The sequence below is a fragment of the Phocoena sinus genome, chromosome 16 (genome assembly GCF_008692025.1).
Source record: "Phocoena sinus isolate mPhoSin1 chromosome 16, mPhoSin1.pri, whole genome shotgun sequence".
NCBI classification, from domain to species: Eukaryota; Metazoa; Chordata; class Mammalia; order Artiodactyla; family Phocoenidae; genus Phocoena; species Phocoena sinus.
In genome coordinates, this window is record NC_045778.1 from 61358151 (window position 1) to 61381258 (window position 23108).

The 23108-nt window shown below is 42.0% G+C and overlaps 1 protein-coding gene across 1 annotated transcript in view; it reads left to right on the forward strand.

The window, feature by feature from the left end:
- SORCS3 (sortilin related VPS10 domain containing receptor 3) overlaps nt 1–23108 on the forward strand; it is a 606008-nt gene that overhangs the window by 568693 nt on the left and 14207 nt on the right. The window contains exons 18-22 of the mRNA XM_032608449.1: nt 5122–5293; nt 7606–7792; nt 12536–12669; nt 20903–21026; nt 22652–22764. Coding sequence (XP_032464340.1) covers nt 5122–5293; nt 7606–7792; nt 12536–12669; nt 20903–21026; nt 22652–22764 — 730 coding nt within the window. The remainder of the gene's footprint in view (nt 1–5121; nt 5294–7605; nt 7793–12535; nt 12670–20902; nt 21027–22651; nt 22765–23108) is intronic.

Here is a 23108-nt window from a genome sequence, read left to right on the forward strand (position 1 = left end):
TACCACTGGCATTTTTCACAGAACTAGAACAAAAAATTTCGCAATTTGTATGGAAACACAAAAGACCCCGAATAGCCAAAGCAATCTTGAGAACGAAAAAAGGAGCTGGAGGAATAAGGCTCCCTGACTTCAGACTATATTACAAAGCAACAGTAATCAAGACAGTATGGTACTGGCACAAAAACAGAAACATAGATCAGTGGAACAGGATAGAAAGCCCAGAGATAAACCCACGCACATATGGACACCTTATCTTTGATAAAGGAGGCAGGAATGTACAGTGGAGAAAGGACAGCCTCTTCAATAAATGGTGCTGGGAAAACTGGACAGGTACATGTAAAAGTATGAGATTAGATCACTCCCTAACACCATACACAAAAATAAGCTCAAAATGGATTAAAGACCTAAATGTAAGGCCAGAAACTATCAAACTCTTAGAAGAAAACATAGGAAGAACACTCTATGACATAAATCACAGCAAGATCCTTTCTGACCCACCTCCTAGAGTAATGGAAATAAAAACAAAAATAAACAAATGGGACCTAATGAAACTTCAAAGCTTTTGCACAGCAAAGGAAACCATAACCAAGACCAAAAGACAACCCTCAGAATGGGAGAAAACATTTGCAAATGAAGCAACTGACAAAGGATTAATCTCCAAAATTTACAAGCAGCTCATGCAGCTCAATAACAAAAAAACAAACAACCCCATCCAAAAATGGGCAGAAGACCTAAATAGACATTTCTCCAAAGAAGATATACAGAATGCCAACAAACACATGAAAGAATGCTCAACATCATTAATCATTAGAGAAATGCAAATCAAAACTACAATGAGATATCATCTCACACCAGTCAGAATGGCCATCATCAAAAAATCTAGAAACAATAAATGCTGGAGAGGGTGTGGAGAAAAGGGGACACTCTTGCACTGCTGGTGGGAATGTGAATTGGTTCAGCCACTGTGGAGAACAGTATGGAGGTTCCTTAAAAAACTACAGATAGAATTACCATATGACCCAGCAATCCCACTACTTGGCATATACCCTGAGAAAACCAAAATTCAAAAAGAGTCATGTACCAAAATGTTCATTGCAGCTCTATTTACAATAGCCAGGACATGGAAACAACCTAAGCGCCCATCATCGGATGAATGGATAAAGAAGATGTGGCACATATACACAATGGAATATTACTCAGCCTTAAAAAGAAATGAAATTGAGCTATTTGTAATGAGATGGATAGACCTAGAGTCTGTCATACAGAGTGAAGTAAGTCAGAAAGAAAAAGACAAATACCGTATGCTAACACATATATATGGAATTTAAGGGAAAAAAATGTCATGAGGGCTTCCCTGGTGGCCCAGTGGTTGAGAGTCCGCCTGCCGATGCAGGGGACACGGGTTCGTGCCCCGGTCTGGGAGGATCCCACGTGCCGCGGAGCGGCTGGGCCCGTGAGCCATGGCCGCTGAGCCTGCGCGTCCGGAGCCTGTCCTCCGCAACGGGAGAGGCCACAACAGTGAGAGGCCCGCGTAACCCAAAAAAAAAAAAAAAAAAAAAAAAAAATGTCATGAAGAACCTAGGGGTAAGATAGGAATAAAGACGCAGACCTACTGGAGAACGGACTTGAGGGTATGGGGAGGGGGAGGGGTGAGTTTTGACAGGGCGAGAGAGAGTCATGGACATATACACACTAACAAACGTAGTAAGGTAGATAGCTGGGGGGAAGCAGCCGCAAGGCACAGGGATATTAGCTCGGTGCTTTGTGACAGCCTGGAAGGGTGGGATGGGGAGAGTGGGAGGGAGGGAGACGCAAGAGGGAAGACATATGGGAACATATGTATATGTATAGCTGATTCACTTTGTTATAAAGCAGAAACTAACACACCATTGTAAAGCAATTATACCCCAATAAAGATGTTTAAAAAAAAAAAAAAAAAAATACATGAAGCAAAAACTAAAAGCTGCAAGGAATAATAGACAAACCTACAATGAGAATTTTGATACACTTTCTCCCAATAAGTGATAGAAAAAGTAGAGAGCAAATCAGCAAGGAAAGAGAAGACTGGAACCATATTAGCAACCAACTTTACCTAACTGACATTTACAGGAAGTGCCTCTCAGCAGCAAAACACACAATCTTTACAAGAACACATGGAACATTTAGCAAGTGTCGCATTCTAAGCCACAAAATATGTATCAATAAAATTGATAAATCCAAGGCAGACTGGTCAGGAAGCAAAAAGAGAGACGATATGAATTATCAGCATCAGGAATGAGCATCACTACAGATTCTACAGCTATTCAAAGGATAATAAGAAAGACCCAACTGTAAAAGTTAGTAAGGTAAAAGATACTGTATTTTGTGCAAGTGTGGCAAGAACTCTCTTGCACAGTGAAGTATGTTGATACTGCAACTTCTTTCTTGAGTGTGTATCCAAGAGAAAGCCTCAAGAAATCTTCTCTTTGTTTCTTTGTCACTCCAGTTTTTCAATATCCAAAGACAATTTATGTAACTCCAGGAATGCTTTTGAGTCCTGGGAACTTGAAATACACTGTATGTGTTTTTGGCCTTTCAAGACTATCTCACAATCTTCAGTGCCTACCTGAAAGAAGAAACCAAAAGTGTGATTTCAGAAAGCTTCCCCATTCTTGTAAAGGGTGTGCTTCTTCAGGAAGTCTTGTGGCAGAAGGAAGACTGGAACATGAAGGATAACCCCAGGACTTATCGATGGGCATGAAACTCTGGAAAAATACTTTGGATCCTAGCAAAATATTTCCCTAAGAGGTGAATCCATATCTGTACTTAAGTAACAATCAGTATCAGTGTCAAGCATAGAGAGAGTGAAAGCAGCAAGGGAATCCCAAAAAAACATCCAAAAGAGCAACGAGTATGTTAGTTCTGCTGACCAACCAGAAATGGAGCAAAAGCACATCATTTATTGGAGAAAAAAACCAAAGGCTAGATATCTGGTGAATAAGACTCTCATGTTCACATACCTGGAAGGACCTGTTATAAGGTGGAAAGAAAGAGCCAGTAAACACTTTATAAATTAACCCCACAACTGAGATGGTCCTTTAGGATATATTATTTCCTTCCTATTTTATGAGCCATCTTATTTTCCTATTACTTATTTTGAGGTGTCATACGACATAAAATTCATTGAATATTATTCACCTTCTCACACTTGGGCACATCCAGACTCCGAGATTTTTTCTCTGAGCAAGAGATATTCTGAGAACCAACCATCTTATAGCCAGGGTCACACTTGATGGTGACAGTTTCAGGGCTGATCCTTCTCCACAGACAGCTTTCCATTTATTATTTCTGGTTTTAGGCACAGAGCTGTAATCAAGACACATTTTCTTAGCATCTTGAGTGTCTCAGAGAGAACACATTTTAACACTGATAATATCATTAAAAAGGGGTTAAAAATATTGCTGAATTCTATCTTTTCTTTCTACACTATTGATCCACTATGACTACTACTTCTACCAATGCTGGCAACTATCTGAGCTCTGGCTGCAGTCGCCTACATGCCGAACACATTACACACATTATTTCATGTAAGCTTTCAGCAACTCTGTGAGGGAGGCACCATGGCTATCTCCATCTTAGAGATGAGGCAACTGAGACACAGAGAAGCTTAATGCTTTGCCCCAAGTCACACAGCAGCTTTTAAGTGGCAGAGCCAGAGTGAAAACCCAGGGGTTGTTCTGAGCTCTTTATTTCTGCACTAAAGGACTCCTCTTCTGGCCTCAGTTTTCCCCTTTGTAAAATGAAAACAGTGACAGCAGCTCAGCTCCTGGAGTTATTATGAGTGAAATGATGTAAGTAACCTTTAGGAACATTTGCCTTATTCTGCTATAATAGCTGCTCTCCCAATAAAGAGGTCAACCCCATCGGTCAACTCTCTCATGAAAGGTTCCAGGCTGTGTAAGAATCTGAGGATGCTCTTTCTTGGATATTTGGAATTAAACCACAGTGGACCTCTGTCAGGCTCAAGCACATGCTCGTGACAACTCTACCTCTGCCTGGGAGGATGCTTTCTCTCAGAATCACTTCTGAACCACTCCACAGTTGTTCTATCAGCTTAGTGCTATTCTGTCCCAGGGAACTGGGATTACCTTTACCCTGAGGAGCCAGTGATGACCATTGTAAAAGAGTGCAGGACATTTTAGCCTCTCCAACCAGAATATATCCTTTCTGACATTCATACTCGACCACAGCATTGAATAATTTTTGTTCACTAGTATATCTAAAGTGTCCATGTTTAATTCCACATGATGAACTGCAACCTTTGATGGTGAAAGAGAGAGTGAAGAAGAGAGTGTTTTTTCTGACTCATTAAACAAAACAGCATTCAACTAAGGTGATCTATTGGAAGACTTTCATCCTTCCCAATCAATTTCATTGCCCATAAGATAACTTGGAATAGTTCACAAAGTAGGAGTGTGCCCTTCTATTACCATGTGCCTGGAAATTAAGGAAAGTGGGTATATGTATGGGTATATGGGGGAAAGAGAACTTGTATAGAACTATTTTTTTCAATAAATTTAAATATTTAATGGAAAAAAAAAAAAAAAAAAAAAAAAGAGCCCAGTGGCTCCACAGTAAGGGCTATTAGGTATTAGGGGATGGGATGATGTCCTGGGGGTAGAGGGAAGACCGGAAGAGGCTTCCTGAGTAGTCACAGTTAGAAGGCTGATCTTCTAGCTGCTTTCTGGCCTCAGGGAGGTAGGCACAAGTCTCTCCATCACAGAGAGAAGCACCTGCTTTCCTTGCTTCCCTAGTCCAGTGGGTCTGTCTCCTCCTGTATCATGTGTGAGTCAGACATTGATTTTTCTTGCCTGGTTTAGACACTGATGCGATCTGCGTTTCACCAGGTAGGATCGATAATAATGTTTAAGGAGCTGCTCTTTCTGAGATGGAGGGATAGCGGTTTCTCAGCGTTTGCTTAGCGTCCTAAATGGCTGTTGTCTTTGGGACTCAGCCTTTAGATGCAGCCGTGCGGAATCTGTGTCTCGCTCTTGTTCTCCTGCATGCTCTGCCGTACGTGCGCACGCGAGGGTGCACACACTGGCACAGACCCTGCCACTGACGATGGCCAATACCTCTCAGGTACCGGCGGATCGTGTCCAACAACTGCACAGACGGACTGAGGGAGAAGTACACCGCCAAGGCCCAGATATGCCCCGGAAAAGCCCCTCACGGCCTCCACGTGGTGACGACCGATGGGCGCCTGGTGGCAGAGCAGGGGCACAATGCGACCTTCATCATCCTCATGGAGGAGGTAGGGGAGACCCTCTCGCGTCTGTGAGGTCAGAACTCACAAGCAGGTCATTGCCCACTTCCAGATGGGAAGAGAAGATCACGTTTTCCCACCAGTCATTGTAACAAAGTCAATGGTGAGAAGTGAAGACTCCTGGGAGAAGATGGAAGGGGTGAAAGAGGTCTTGGGATATTTAGGGACCCTGTTCCCTTCATTCCACAATACAGAAGTGGGGCCCCCTTGTCTCTGGGCAGGTGCAAATTTGAATATATTCTTTGAGGTATCCCTTTAGGGTCTGCATCTTTGGAGGAATGTTTATTATCATTAGACTGTATACTGTAAACTTTGCCGGAAGAAGGGAATTCACATTTTTTCCTTTTTTTTAACCCTTAATCCCACTGATTAGAAAAGCCCACAAGGCTTTCAAAGGGTCTTGAAAGTATGAGTGTGAGGGTGGGGGGAAGTGATTCTAACCCTTTAAACTTATTTTTATAAAGAATGTCATATGAGTTGATTTTCCATCAGCTACCTGCTCCATTAGTTCACTTTTTAGGTCTTCTGCGATCTGGGCAGTAAAATCAGACTGCGTTCGTTCATTCCAGGGTAGAAATAGCTCTGCTGTATGCTTCTTGCTTCCTATATGAGTTGTTTCATCTGTTTCCAAACCAGGGAATTTTTCAGGCACTCCTTTCTGAGATGCTGGGACAAGAAAGCTTGCCTGATTTACAAAGCCATCTAAATTTAAATGCAAATTACTGTGTGCTCTTGAGAGTTTGGAAGGAGACCAAAGCAGGCCAGGAGTTTTCCCCCTAACTCTGAATACTTTAGAGACCTTTAAAGTCTGGCCCACACTGGACAGGACGGTGAGGGTTCCTTATCCCCGGGCTGACAGATTCTTTAGGCTTCATCCACACTGGGTGCTTAAATTAAAGAAATTTAATATTCAGAGGAGGTCATTATCACATTCCCACTAGGGAGTTTCCAGGACCAGCTCTATAAAAAACTTCTCTTGAATAGATGTGAAGAGCCATGATCTTATCCATTTGAATTGCCTTCAGTTCATTTCCACTTTAATTTATATTCATAAACTCAAGGGTAGTTGACATTGTGTGAGGGGCAAGGTAGCACCTATTAATATTTTGATACCAACCAACTCACATCTGGGTTGCCACGGGGGAAGAGACAGAATGCACAGAATGTGATGAATGCACATTCACTGGGCAGATAATTCTAAAATGATGTATTTCTCTTTTTATTCCATCAACCATCTTTGTCAATAAGTAGAGAGACCCAACTCTTCTTTTTCATCCAGGATCCTTATCTTATGGTCAGGTTCAATGTAATTTATCCATAGTGTTGGCCCAGTACAGGGGGGAGAAGGACAAGAAAGGATGGGGTTCAGTATCAGCCCTTAATAAGCTAAGGATCAACTTGGGATGGTAAGATGCACGCAACTGAACCACTGACATCACCTCCGCAGGGGGCTCTTAGCGTCTCAAGAGGCAGGAATATCTGTGAGCTGAGATGGTCAAAAAAGGCTTTAGGGAAGAGGGAGCTTAGGCAGGTTTAGGGAAACCCAAGGTCAACAGAGCACAGGTCTAGTTTCAGCTGGTATGCAGTATTCATCTGTAGAATGGAAATAATCATCCTATCTCACAGAGTTACTTTAAAGATGGTATTATATAATATGTGATTAGCATAATGCTTGGAACCTAATAATAAATTCTAAAAAATGGGACAATTATAGTTATAGCACGGTGGTTGAGAGTATTGACACCAGACTGCCTGGGTTCAAAACTTGGCTCTTCCAGTAGTGGCTGCAAAGACTTTGATCTAATTACTTAATTTATTTTTGTCCCCATTTTAGAAATGGGTCCAGTAATACTCTCTACATTATAGAGTTGTGAGGGCATTAATTGCTTAGAACTGAAAAGAAACTTTATCAGTATTAGCTGTTCCTACTACTACGATGATGAGGACAACAACAATGGTGACGACACAGGAGAGAAATTATTGAACAATGTGTATGAGGGAGCCAGGGAAGCCCTTGGCTTCCCCAGTTCATAGCTTCACAGAGGCTCTACCTTATCCATATTTGCCGGTGTCAACCAAATCAGGCTGCCCCAAGCTTGGGCATACAGGGGCAATAGGTCCATAGTACCTCTTCATAGTGCCCAGTAGATAGAGTCTGATGATTGTGTCGAGGGTGTTTCAGCCCTCTGGGAGAGATTAGGGGCTCAGAGGGTGATGCTGAAGGTCAGAACCAAGTATCAAATAGGAATCAGGCTGGACCATGTGAATGGGCCCAGGCCAACTGCTATTCCACCTTGCAGGGTGATCTCCAAAGGACAAACATCCAGCTTGACTTTGGGGATGGGATTGCAGTGTCCTATGCTAACTTCAGTCCCATCGAGGAAGGCATCAAGCACGTGTACAAGAGTGCGGGGATCTTCCAGGTGACGGCCTATGCGGAGAACAACCTGGGCTCAGACACAGCTGTCCTCTTCCTGCACGTGGTTTGTAAGTAGCGTGAGCCATCGCCTCTCTTACTTTCTTCCCAGTTGACAACGCCCTTTGTTCAGACTTCCCGGGATTCCAAGCTGAGCAAGATTTGGTGTGACTACTACCCTGAATGATGACCTCAATCAAAAGATTGAGATGTGGGCTTCCCTGGTGGCGCAGTGGTTGAGAGTCTGCCTGCCGATGCAGGGGACACGGGCTCGTGCCCCGGTCTGGGAAGATCCCACATGCCGCGGAGCAGCTGGGCCCGTGAGCCATGGCCGCTGAGCCTGCGTGTCCGGAGCCTGTGCTCCGCAACGGGAGAGGCCAAAACAGTGAGAGGCCCATGTACTGCAAAAAAAAAAAAAGGTCCCTGGAAAACAGTGACCTAGCTGATCTCCTAGCATTCTGGTCACAATAGTAGCATAAGGACCAGCAGTGATGAGGGGAGTGCATGGAGAAAGACCTGGATTATATGTGTTATATCCTTAAAGATGCCACACTACATGACCATGAGATAAATGATTTCTCCTTTGGGTCTTCTGAACTTCAGTTTCAAAATGCCTTAATTCTAACTGGCACCTTGCTTCACAGGGATCTTGTAACAATAAATAGGAAACACAAATAACACACCCAATCATTCACTAATTTATTCAATGAATATTTGTTGAGTTCTTAATATATGCAAGGCTTCTGCTAGGCACTGGGAGGCAACAATACAGAGATGGCCCTGCCCTTGCAGAGTTTACATTCTGGTGAGGGAGGGAAGGTACTGTGAGAAACGGGCCACCAATAGCCCCAGGGGTGATAACCACACCACACCGACAATAATAATTCTGTGTCAGAAGCAACAGGTCAGAAACCCAGGTGGGTGGTGTGCAAGGTGTTTATGAGCCAAGTTTAGAGCAAGGGAGACCTGTGTTTGAATTCTGATCATATCCGTTTGTGAAATGTCTACTGTCAGTCAACTTAGTCTTTACAAACCCCCGTTTCCTCACCTTTGATACTTAGATCATAGCAAGGCTATGAGAATCAAATTGGATTATGTGTATGTGTCAGGGGTCCCCAAGACATCCCCTCCCAGGTTTAGTGATTTGCTGGAAGGACTCATAAGAGTCAGCATATAGTCATATTTCAGACTATAATTTATTACACTGAAAGGAGACACGTCGAGATCAGCAGAGGGAAAAGGCCAGGGGGACAGAGTCTGGAGGAAACTAGGTGCAAACTTCCAAGAGTCCTCCCCCCACGGAGTCACATAAAACATGCATAATTCCTCCAGCAATGAGTTGTAGCAACACATATGAAGGGCTATTTACCAGAGAAGTTCATTGGAGACTCAGTGCCCGTGGCTTTTACTGGGGACTGGTCAAGTAGCCATCTTCTGCCTAGGGTATACCAAAATTCCAGTCTCCCCGAGGAAAGCATTTTTTCAAAATAAACCCTATCATTGGTAAAAAAAAAAAAAAAGAAAATAGGCAGAGTGAACCAATCTTATCAGCTCACTGTTGACTGGAAACACTCCCAGAGCCAAGTTCCCAGATGCCGGCAAAGGGCCAGTCTTGCCCACAGGTCTTTCTAAAGATGATGATCTCAGGTCAACGTCAGTGTTTTTCTGCACATGTGCAAAATGCCACTTAGCACCCAGCTTGGTACACGATGAGTGTTACCTGCTCTAGTAACTACTAAGTACTTCCCATTCACTTTCTACCTGACACTTCTGCCGCGTTTAAAAATGGAGACAAAGAAAAAACATTTTCTTTCCTCTATTCCAACGACCTGCCCCACCCATGTTCCTAATTCTGCCAAGAGTGGGGCTTGCCTGCCAGACACAGTGACCAATGTATTTCAGTGGCAAAAAAAAAACACAAGAGCAGGGAACAGGTTTATACTGTGGGTTACGTGCGTGAGGAAGGAAATGTCCCTTGAAACTTTTTTCGTGCTCATAATTCCATCCATGTCAATCATGGCTGCATTTACCAGACAGTTATTGTAGTGGAAACTGCTCTTGGCCTCATCTTGGGCCATTAGCTAACAAAGGCAGTTGTTAGCTGCCCATAATAACCAATCTCGCACTGATTATTAGATTTTTATCAGAAAGAGGACTCTTTGACGGTGCAGATTTTAGGAGTTTGCTGTGTTCCCTCCTGAATCCCTCAGCTCTCTTCTCCCCGATCCCTGGTTTATCTGTAGATTGAAGTCTGGAGCTTCCGGCTCAGGTTCTTTGCCCTGAAAAGCTGTTTGATGTTGTTGCTTGAGATTATATTTACCCAAGTGTACTTGTCCTGAAGCTGGCATATATGTGGCCATGCTTGACGGTGTTCTAATTCGTGGAAGCCCCAACCCCTTTTGTGTTTGGCGTGAATTGGGAGAAGGAGGTCTCATTTTATATTTTGGGTATCAAAGTACCCAACAATGTAAGCCCTGGTTGAGCCGAAGCCTCTGAGTGACTGAAAGCTGAGAAGCCTGTCTAGGGCCACGAGTCATAGCGACATCACTGAACTGTGGAAAAGCCCAGGGTTCCCATGAGCTGGCCAGGGGAATGGGCTCCATGCGTTTTGAGGGAGAGAGATAAGACAGCAGCGTTATCTAAAAAATAGTACAAATGAGCTTATTTACAGAACAGAAACAGACTCACAGACATAGAAAATAGACAGGGGAAAGAGGGTGAGGGATAAATTAGGAGCGTGGGATTAACAGATACACACTACTGTATGTAAAACAAATAAGCAGCAAGGATTTATTGTGTAGCACAGGGAACTATATTCAATATCTTGTAATAACCTATAATAGAAAAGAATTGAAAAAAGAATATTTATATATATGTGTATGTGTATAACCGAATCACTTTGCTGTACACCTGGAACTAGCGCAATATTGTAAATCAACTCTACCTCAATTAAAAAAAAAAAAAGAAGCATTGACTTTGAGCATAAAAGGGGCCCCTTTCCCAGCAGGAGAAGAATGAGGGATGTGGATCTGGGCACGAAGAACAACTCTGAGGTGTTAAAATAAGACCCAGATTCCTCATCTCCCTCTTAGGACATGACCGGGCCAGGGTCCCCTTCCCATTACCTCATTCTCTTCCACAATGATCAGTAACACACAAACAACAAAGAGAGACAAACCAGAAAAACTCCTAAGAAAATATCATCTGGGAGGTGGCAAGCCAGTCTGGCTGATCTCCTCACCCAAACATCAGTCCCTGTCCAAACACCTTTTTTATCCCAGTCTAAATTTACTTACGACATAGGAGGTACCCGGTGAGACTCAGAACGCTCACTCTCTCGAGAGGGACTTCCACACAATGATACACAGGAACAGTGATGATGTGGTGGTAGCGGTAGTGGTGGTGGTGGAAACAGTGTCAGCACATAATTAATTATATGATACCTTTAACATCCACACATCACTTTCATATGTTCTTATTACTGTAAGGAAGGCAGGGCACAGCATAACAGTCTGTGTAGAGTCAAGGTTCTGTAAGATAGAGGAAAAGGTCATAAACCTAAAATTAAACAGGAGCAGAAGTGAAGAGTATCCATCTGTTTTCTTCCCTTTCAACTGAGCTGTCTCCAAAATAACCCAAGACATCAATAGTACAGGCTGGGTGGCCTGGAAAATGTCCCACCCATGAGAAGAACTCAAGGCCCCCAGGCTAAAGAGCTGTCCCTGCTACAGCTGTGACCTTTAGTCACTTTAGCTCATCAACACTGTCTTGGTGGAAACCAGGGAAATGTGCTCTGACTTAGTGTGGACAGATCATTAGAAGATTTTCATTGGATTTGGCTAAGTAGGAAGGATATAAGGACGGGAAGAAAGGGAGGAAAGGAAGTAGGTGGGAAAAAAAGAAAACAAAAAGGAAAAAGAAAGGGGTAAGGGTGGGGGAGAAAATCCCACAGAGTTAAAAAATAACCGATCTAACCCACAAAGGCGATGCTGATACACTAACATTTTCCAACAGCGTTTTCCTCTTCTCACGTTGTTTTGGAAATGAATTAAATTAAAATCCTCACTTAGTATGCATAGGGTGGGTTCCAATCTATTCTGTTACTCGCTAGTTTAGAACCTGAGACTGCTTACCTCAGTTTTCTGAGGAAGAAGAAAAAGTACAAGCTTGGTCACCTTTAGGCAAGCAGCTTTTTAAATTATTATTTGGGAACCTGACACTTATTTCTCCTTCAGTTTAGGGAGATGGGCTCTTTCCTTTCTATAAAACAGCCTCGCGAGCCTCTGAATGATACCCACTGAGCGTTGCAGATGACAGGCACAATGGCCGATTGTTGAACAAGATGGGGCCAATTAACAATTGAGGATAATGGTGGAGCCCTCCATACAATGCACTGACCCCCAATCACAATACAGACTAATCGGCAGAAATGCAAGAGACCACTCTTTATCTTCCTATTTATTGACTAAGTGTCCAGTAAACTAGCTTTGTCCTTGGGCTGGGGGTTCATAAGCACTGGAGGTTGGGCTCATCGGATGGAAATTAAATTCAGATGGCACTGAAAAAATCTGAAGCCCGATTTGAGTTCCCTGTTATACGTGGTACTTCATTTAAGTACACACACACACACACACACACACACACACACACACACACACACACATACACACACACATACTTCTCAACATCTGTGGGTTTGCAATCCTTGTTTTATTATAGGTGATGGTAAGAGGTTAAGATTAAGAATCTGGGAGTGTGATCGTTTGTTTATTCCAGGAATAGAAACACTGACATTGTTCTCCTTGTTCCCTTAGGTCCGGTGGAGCATGTTCATCTCCGAGTTCCATTTGTTGCCATAAGAAACAAGGAGGTCAACATCAGTGCCGTTGTGTGGCCCAGCCAGCTGGGGACCCTGACCTATTTCTGGTGGTTCGGCAATAGTACAAAGGTTTGGCCCTTTCTGATTGGTGTGTGCTTAGGTCTATGCTGAATGTTCCCGTGTTCCAACTTCTGTGTTGATGTTGGGTGGGGGGGTGCAGAGGGGGGATGTGGGCAATGGGGGATACTTAAATGAAGCTATGAATCCACGTAATTGAATATGACATACCCTCCTACAGCAAGTTCGTTGTTATAATAGGGAAAGTTCAAATAATCCTAAGGAAGAAAGGGTACTTGGGGAATCTGTACAAACCTGGTTGTTCTTGCCCCTCTAACCAATATTTCTAATATTGATGTTGTCCCATTTTGTTCTAATCCCGGCCTTTCTACTCACCTGCTGTATAATATCAAGAAAGTCATTTAGCATCTCTGAAATTAAGTGACACCATCTGTGAAACGTGAATTAGATCTCTAAATGCAGGGCAGCGAAAGTCAAGTGGGATAATAACGCATGTAAAGCATCCTTAGCAAGACCTGCTAGGTGTTCTGTTAGGGGCCAGGTACTGACGTTCTTCCTCTTAGGCATGGTACTGATGTTGCCAAGTCTCAAAGAAAGGGACTTAAGGGCCAAACTGTGGACTTTGCAGATACTCCCTACTCCTGGCAACTGGTGATGATGAAGCTTTTTCAAGAATAACCACACTTGTACAGCAGAAGCTGAGAGCAGTTTGGCTGAGGGTTCCTCAGCTTAAGGGCTTCATGGTTTTCGCTCTTCCTGTTTTTGTCTTTGCATTTTCTTTAGTCATTCTTGATGTGATTGGTACTGCTCGTCTTAGACCTTTACTCTAAAAAAAAAAATTTATGAAAGATATATCAGACTCAGAAATGCTGGATATCTAAAGAAGGAGGAAATAAATATTCAGTTGCTGGTGTAGTAATTCCTTTTAAAAAGGAATGGAATAATGCCAGTTTTGTTTGTTTGTTACGAGATGACCGAAGAGAACTTCAGCTTTTGCATGGTGAGAGTGGGAGATGATTCATCCCTGCTCTTATTTTAAATTAAAAAAAACCATTTCATTGAAGTGTGGTTGATTTACAATGTTGTAAATCCTGCTCTTTTCCAGGGTGGTAGCGTGATGTGGTCGAGAGAATACAGACCTTGGGGTCAGAGAGACAAGGGTTAGGTCTCTAGCACTGCTACCTGTTTATTATGTGAGTTTAATCAAGTGATCTGACCTAAAATGTAATTCACTCAACAGCAAACTGGAGAGAATAATGTGTGCATCATCTCGATTTTTGTGAAAACTAAGTAAGATACTGTGTATCTCCCTGGAACAGACTAGTTTACTCACTAAATGGATGCTTTCTATTTTGGTGTAAAAACTGACTGTTAGGATGGTTTGATAAAAGACTGAATTAGATTTATGGACCCATGGGACAATTTCCTGTTTGCTTCATTTGTGCTGTATACTTTCAAGTTCTTAGTATAGACTATGATGCTTTTGCATTTCTGGTGTTATTATTCACCAAGACAATAGGTAGGAGGTTAGTTAATGAGATTCTCCATTTAGTATATTAGAGAAGTGAAGCTCCCTGTGTGAGATGAGCATCCCAAGGTCAAACAGCTGTTTAGCTGTCGAGCCAGACCTAAACCCAGGTCTCCTAATTCCCATCTACCATGTACCCCCCAGCCCCAGGATGCTTTCTCTGCATCACCCTGTTTGGAGATCACAGACCCTAAAATTCTGCTTTAAACGCCAGCAGACATACATGGTGAAAGAAAAAGAGAAAATCTTCTAGGAGGAGAACATCAGAAAGAGAAGGATTTTAAGTTCATTTCACCTCTGAGGATGTGAGGTTTGGGCTGTCCAGCCAGGGAGTTCTTTTCTGTTAGTGTTTGTTCACCTGTTGATCTTTACTGGGAGACAACTGTGTGTAGGGAGGGCAGTTCTTGGCCATCATGGACCCAATGATTTACTCAACAGACCACAAGGAACCAAAGACAGTGTTTCTCTATAGCACCATTTTTTTCTTTGGGTGTTTATTCTAAGGCCTGAAATACCAGACAGTGTCTAATAAATATTTGATCAACAGAGAAGTGGACAAAGTGATTGGAGAGCCTAGTTTCTATTTCTCTAACAATTATCTGTTAGTTTGAACAAATTACCTGATCTGAAGCTCAGTGTTGTTTTCTCTAAATCAAGGATACTAATATCTAATCCATGAACATTATTGAGTTATTATTTGAAATTTCTTTCTATCTATCTATCTATCTATCTATCTATCTATCTATCTATCCATCTAATCTATATTATGAGAGGGAAATTTTAAAATTGCAGTATGGCATTATGGTTTTATTTTTTTAATTGAGGATGACCTGAAGTACTTCTTAGGTTAGGAATTTCCATCTATAAACTTGAGCATAAAGTGCTGTACAAATACCCAAGATCTCAAAGGTCTTACTAGTTGGTTTTTTCTTCCCCCAAAACCAAGAGAATGATAGTACATTAGAGGCATTGGAACAGAGTGGTTTTGAAATGAGACAAACCTGGGTTGGGGTCCAGACTCAGATTCTCCTTGCTGCATGCCTTTTGTCAAATCAGGTAATTTCTCTGTGCCTTAGTTTGTTCATTGTGATGTCAGAATAAGACTGGTAGCTACTACACTCTAATATTGCTTTGAGGATTAAGTAAAGAATGGCACTTAAGTGCTTAGGACACATCCAGTCACTGTTGTGCTCATCCTTTGCATCAATGGCATCTACATCTCAGTGGCAAATCTGACATGGCTCTAGAGATTTCTCTCCCACCTTCAAGCATGGTTATTCCATCCATTTAAAAGAGTTACATCTTCAGTGCTTTTGCAAGCACCATGACAGAAACACATCAATGTGGCCACAGTGCCCAGAAATTGATCTAGTGAGCTTTGTATTTTCCTGGCAAATGAATGAGTGTCTTTGGGTGTCTTGGTGAGTGCTCTGAGTGTCGAGCTATGTGGTTACCTTTGATGAACAAACCGATCTGTAAAAGGAGCTAATACTAATTTTGAGCATTTCTTTCTAGCATTGGCCTTGCACTAGGCTCTTCATATATATTATTTAATCATCAGAACATCACTGATGAAGGAGAAATGATCCCCTGTGTATGTGTATGTGTGTGTCTGTTTCTATGTCTTGTGACCAGGTGAACTGGATTGGACAGGTTTGCCCAGGTGGTTGAATTAAATCGACCTCCCAATAAGAATCAGTTGACTCCCCACAAACCTTTATAGCCAACCCCCTGCTTGGTGCCCTTAGGAATAGAAGAGCACTTACAATCTTGTCTCTATCTTCAAGGAGATTACAACCCTGATGAGAAGGCAAGATGAACACACGCACACAACGATCGGTGAGCAAGCGTGATAATGTACGAATAGAGAGAAGAGAGCAAGCATTCCTGAAATCCAACTATAGGCCCGTATACCTACAAGTCTGTCAGCGGGGGATGCTAAATTGTATCAGTAGCTCCGTGGATCTTTCTCGAGAACGTGTATTTTGTGCTAAATCTTATGAGGAACACAAAGCAGTATAAATTCCATTTGTTGCCCTTAAGAAACAGTCTATTCAAGAAGATGAGGTTAACATCCCAAAATAGATACTGTAAGGAATGGTAATAGGAATGTAAAATTACTGGCGCAGCCAGGCAGCCTAGGGGGTGATGGATGCAGGGCTTCTTGGTCTTGGAGCAAGTTGTGTATGAAGCTGGTCCTAAGCTGGTGTTGAAGGAGTGGTAGAATTGAGGCCAGAGAGGAGGGGAAGGGATTTGTGCCCACTGGTAAGGCTTTGGGCCTGTTTGTGTTCTGTGTAGACAGACACTATGAAAGAGGGATTCATTTGGGGCGAAATTGCATAAAAAACTAAAACTGGGGAGGATAGATGACAAATGGCTTTGAATGACATAACTGGATGTGTTTTAGTTTGTCATAGAAACTTAGATTTAGGATAGGATAGTGGAAGATAGAACCAGATTCATGGACAGTGATATTTTCAACAATGAGATACTTTTGAAGAGTTTTTACAGGGGTGTGTGTGTGTGTGTGTGTGTGTGTTTGAGGGAATTTTTTTTCCCCAAAACTATAAATTTTCAAAATACTCCCATAGTCATAACACATATTTAGGTACTATTTACTTTATTTATTTTTGGTCTTTTTATGTATTTTAGACTTTTCTCTCATGTAGTTCTCATCATAACATATCCACAATTATATATCTTGCCTTCTCCACTTCATAAAGTAAAGCACTTTCTACATATATAATCTTCTAAAGTTTTAAGTGAGGCAAGTGTAGTGATTACATAGTCTGTCCAATTTAGGAATGGAAGGTTTTATCAAGGTATACATTTAAATTGTGGGGATTTTATAATATTCGATATTAACTTGACTTACTGTGTATTGGGAATCTGGTGTAGGCTGCATCCAAACATTTCCCTGAAGCTCCCGGATCCATTAGCCACGTGGGAATCTCCTAACTAGTTACTCAGAGCTTCATTGATGGCTTGCTGGGCTTAGTGGACAATACATGACCTGTTGCACATGAGGGATCCTCTGTGGGCAGGGATGCAGCCTGCAGCCTAGGTAGGACATGAGCCTTGCTGTGGGCTGGCCCTTCAGCTTGGACAAAACACGGAGAAGTCAATTGGCTGCCTGTTGGATTTGTGGGGCTCTAACAGGCCAATTTGCTGGGATTAACAGAGTTCTGGCTTAATAAATGTGTCTGCTGGCCTAGTAGAGTTAGTAAAGGAACCTTAAAATACTTGATTTAATTTAGTGCTGTGCACTAGACATGGGTGGCCAGTGAAGAACTCAAGAATCCCGTGGAGTGTTCCAGCTTTGCAAGGAAGGTGAAATCAGCCATGATGTCACAACAGCTGATGAAAAACAAAAGCAATTTGGAAAACAAAATTAGCTTCTGCCATTTCCCTAGGGTGGAAGCCTGGGGCCTGTTACCTGGGGGCCAAGTGTTCACATTCAACACAGTTTGTTTGCTGTGGCTCAGAGCCCCGACCGGCTGGTGGGATGGCATTCCCTTGTCCTGCAGACGCGCATCCTTGTTTGGTTCCTGGATCTTCTGGGAAAGCAGCCAGATAGAGAGGAGACCAAATCTGCTGGGACAGGAGGAATTCCACTCCTCTCAGAAAGAGGTATCATTGTCTGGTACAGCACCATCACCCAGGCCTAAGATAAGACGGGTGTGCAGAGAAAGGAGAGCAGGGGCCACGTAGACCCCTGAAAGCTGAAGAAGATGACGTGATAGTCGTGCAGATTCCCTGAAGAGACAACCGTTAGTGGAGAAAAGTATCCTGGGGCTGAGAGCTGGGAAGAGATTAGAGATAGCTGAGGGCAGTAACCAAAATGGAAGGACCATGTGATACAGTTATGGTCAGAGCAATTCATGGCATCAAACAAACAAACAAAAAAACACCACATCAGTTGTTCCTTTTTTGTTTTGTTTCTCTCCCAACATTTTATTATTAAAAACTTCAAACACAAACTAAAGTTGAAGTGAACATTCACATACCCACCATCTGTATTCCATCATTAACATCTACTGTGCTTGTTTTATCGTGTCTGTTTATCTGTCCATCCCTCTATTCAGCCATCCACCGATCTTAAATTTTGATTTATTTCAGGCACTTACATGCCTTGTCCTAAATGCTTTAGGTGGCAAATCGTTAGCTAGAGTCCTTTATTTGTTTATACTTTTCCCCCCAGGGGGGTATGAAATGTATCAACAATGAAATGTACAGACCTGAAGTGTGTAGCTCCTGAGTTCTAACAAAGGCATATACCTGTAACCCAAACTCCTATCAAGATATATAGTATTAGCATCACTCCCAAAAGTTCTCTCATGCCCCTAGTCAATTCCCACCCCAACCCCCAGAACCAGCCACTATTTTTTTCATCATGAATTAGATTTGCCTTTCCTAGAACTTCTTTTAATGTAATCATATCATGTTAATTCTTTCATATAAGGCTTCTTTCATTTCTTATGGTTTTGGGACTTATCCATACTGTTGTGTATATCAATATTTGTTCTTTTCTGTTCATTATATGCATATACTATGACTTGTTTATTCATTTTCCTATTGATAAATTCTCCTAGGTTCTTTTCAGTTTTTGGCTAGTATGAATGCTATAAACATTTTCTTTTCTTTGTGGATATTTTCTTTTATCTTGACTAAATCCCCAGGACTTCAATTGCTAAGTCATAAATATAAAATGTTACAACTACTTTGGAAAAAATTATCACAATTTCTTGTAAAACTGAACTTTTCCCTACATCGTTGCACCATTGTACATCCCACCAAAAATGGATGAGAGTTCCAGTGGCTCCACATCCTCAATAATATTTGATATTATTATTTTTAAAGAAAATTTAGCCATTGTATTTGGTATATAGAGGTATCTCATTTTCCTTCCAAAGAATATGACCTAGGTACTGAAGCAGTTGAAGGTATTCTGACAGGTAAGTCATAATGAGTTGACTAGTAGGAACTAGAAAATTTGCCAAAAGCCATTCATCAATCCTATGTGTTCTGATTCCTGAATGAGCCCTCACAACTTCTAACCCAAACCTTTAATTTAAAAGATAAAGACCTAAGGCACACAGTGGGGACAAATGTTGTCCAAGGTAATTCATTAAAATAGTAACAGAGCCAGAGTATCAAGTCTCTGTTCTTGTTATACTAAAGGTGGTAACTCAGTGGCACACATTCTTCCTTTATTCCATGTCAGTGGCTGACATTGCCATGCTGAGCCCAGCTTAACTTCAGCTTCCTTCTCAACACAGGACACTAAACAGCCACTTTTGGCCCATGGGCGTTGATTTTCATCACAGAACCTACTTGTACCTCATTTGTTGTTTAATTAACAAGGCCGTACCCTTGTGCATATCATCACAGAGCCATAAGTATGGAGAAGCATGCTTGGGCTCTGGGGTTTACCCTTAGTTAAGATAAAGATAAAGTACTTTCAGTACTCACTTCTTTCTTTCATTTAGCAAGCAGAGAAGAAAGGGTGTCAGAAAGCTTAGGGCAAATATCTCTAATCCTGTCCAACTCCAGCCATCAGCCTGGTCATAAAATAGAGCAATAGAATATTAAAGCCAAGAAATCAAATTATTGTTTCAGAGGGCCAGTTGAAAATTCTGAGCTAGAGAGGAATTTCAGTTTTGCAGGAGGGACGCTGTCTGAAAGCTGCCTCTCTGAGCCTCTGCAGGGTCCAGGTGCACGGGTGTGCTGTGTGAACACTGGCCGATACCCACATTTTAAAAGGGAAACTCTACACATCCCCAACTGGCTACATCATTACTCTATCCTATTGTCGTCCTAACACACAGAGAGGAGAGGGGTCTGCTCATCTGCACTTGTGACATCTCTTCACGAGCTGCCTTAGAGAAGCCTCCTACTAATATGTCTTACCTTGCAAACACCAGATAACTCGAGAGGGCACTGGCTTCAAGATAATCACTGAATAATGACTCTTCAGTCGCAGAATCTGCGTTCTCTTCTCTCCAGTAAGCACCTGCTTCTATCAAGATCCTAATTCCCAAGAAAAAAAATATGCTTATTCTCTTTCTTTATCCTTGACAAGTCCCTGTCTGTTATGATCAAGGAAAGAAAACAGAAAGGGAAAAAAGATTAAAAAGTGAGCACAGATATGCATGTTTATATGTTTTCCAACTTATTTAAATTGTTAGAAATGCCTTGCAATGGAAAACACAGATATGACCAAACAAAGTGTCAATAATATGACCATACATCCAAGTTATATACGGATTCTGCTAGATGTAAGACAATTTGCCAAGGGTGGTTGATACAAAAATAAGTTAGATGTGGTCACTTCTCTGAAAAATCTTACAGCCCGATGGAATACGGGATGAAAATATAAGTGACACGGAATATTAGAGGAAAAGAGAAAAGTGATCGTCTATTCCCAGAGTCACTAGGAATAGATAACAAAAGATGCTTCTACTTTGCCCCAGGAGAAGTGGAATGATGTGCAAAATCCAGGGTGCCCAGTCTTCTCTTCATCTCTCAGAATTAACATTTTACAGTGCATTTCAAGTCTATTAATGCTCTTCCTGGATACTGGATATACAATCACAGTTTCAGAAAGCTGTGCATTTTTTTTTCCTTTTTCAAGTTAGGATCCCTTGGGGATATGCAAATGCTATGCAGATTGGTGACAGTCTGAGATTTACAGGAAAGGAGGGAATCTGATATCCCATAAAGGACTAAATAAGTGTTCCTGCTTCTCTCTTTTAGCCCCTCATCACCTTGGACAGCAGCATTTCCTTCACATTCCTAGCAGAGGGAACCAATACCATCACTGTCCAGGTGGCTGCTGGGAATGCCCTCATCCAGGACACAAAAGATATCGCAGTTCACGGTAAGCCCCGTGATGCCCCTTCCTGCCCAGCCAATCCCCTCCATACAGCATAGCAGCAATCGCTGACTGCTTTGGAAATGCCCCAGGGCATAGGAAAATTAGGTAGGTCCACAAAAGGTGTCCAAACCTACTTCTTACCTTGTTCTTGAATAGATACGGAGGTTGTTAGAGAAGCAGATCACGGACATGCATTTCTTGTCTTCTGTGATGTGTCTGCATCAAAACCTGATGGTCCCATTAGACAGAGATGTATCATAAGTTGAAGGAATGCTGAGCTGGAAAGACTCTCTTAGAAGCATCTAGATCTGATGACCTGCCAAGGTATCTCTCACACACATGTGGCATCCATTCTTTGTTAGGATGGGGACCAATGATTTCAAAAGCTGGAGGAGTCATGGTCCCTGCTCTTGAAGAACTCACAGCTTAGGTACTGAGATGAACTACACATAACTAATGTGTTTTCTTTGTTGTTTGAGATTCTGATCTTTGGCTGCAAAGGCTGAGACTAAGGCTGAGAATAGAAAGACAGAGCAAGGCGGGAGAGTGGTAAATAGGGCCACCATTCTGTTAGTCCTGGAGAGCCACTCTTAATTATTAAATTTCTTTTAAATCAAATTGTGCTTCTACCACCATCCCACAAACCTCCCACATACCCTAAAAACAGCCACTATACCAGGGTTTTCCAGAAAGTTGTACTGAGTGAGGTGTGTGAGCCTCTGACTCAGTCTGTATTTCTTCCACCTCACCCCAGGTGAGTGCCTTTTCCTACAACTCTGCAAACTTGAGGCTCAGCCTCTCTCATCGGGCACCTGGAAGACTTTAAGTAAACATTTTTATTGGAATGTAACTGGGAGTTTGGGGTTATTAGATGCAAACTACTACATTTAGAATGGATAAACAACAGGGTCCTACTGTATAACGCAGGGAACTATATCCAACCTCCTAGGATAAACCATAATGGAAAAGAATATAAAAAAGTATGTATACAACTGAGTCATTTTGCTGTACAGGAGAAATTAACACAACACTGTACATCAACTATACTTCAATTAAAAAAATTCTTTTTAAATACAGAGAAGTGCACAGATCATAAGTGTTTTAGCTTCATGAATTATCACAAAGTGGACACACCTGTGTACCTACCAATCAGATTGAGAAACTGAATGTCACCCACACCCTAGATACAGGGTTTTGACCTGTTTTCTAAGCCCCAGAGGCAGTTTTTCTAGCAGGGTCCATGGAACTAAGGGAAGGATAAGAAAAGGCTTCATTCTAATCTAGCCCATTTATTAATGCTTTACTGTTGCCACTGCCTGATACCACCTGCAGCAGCAAAAGTCCCCTTCTTCTGGAGTTTCACAATTTTCTTGCATTTCAGATAATGTTCATTTACAAGAAGAAGTCCTTAAGATTTTAAAAACAAACAAAAATGGTAGGAGCACAAATTTACTTCCAGTCACCAAATGCCACTTTTTTTTAGAAGCCAAGAGACAGGCTGAAAGGAAGGAACTTGAGATGAGGCCACATGAAAGACTGTGCCCTTTCCCTAAAGCACAGTGATCATGGAGTCCCCTTGCCTATCACACCCTCTCTCAGCCTCACTCACACACGCTCTCTCCTTGCAGAATACTTTCAGTCCCAACTCTTATCATTCTCTCCTAATCTGGATTACCACAATCCTGACATTCCGGAGTGGAGGCAAGATATTGCCAATGTGATCAAGCGGGCTCTGGTGAAAGTAAGTTGGCTTTTTCTTTGCTTAAATGTTTATGAATAAAGAACAAGATGCTGTGGTGCAGAATACGTTTTCATGGATGCAAACCACCATTCCGCAGTTAAGTAAAGATTATTTCTCTGTAAAAAGAGAGAGAGAAAAGAAGAAGGGGGGAAGTGAAGGATGGGAAGGAAAGATGGAGAGATTAGGTGGAGAGAGACAGAGACAGAGAATCAATCCGGTGTTCAAGGATGGGAAATTGACCCCATCTTAATCCTAAATTTTTCTAAGGCAGCAAATTGACCCCTTTAATGAAATGATGGCTGGGCCACTCATTGAGTCTTTACTAATATCATTCATTTAGTTGG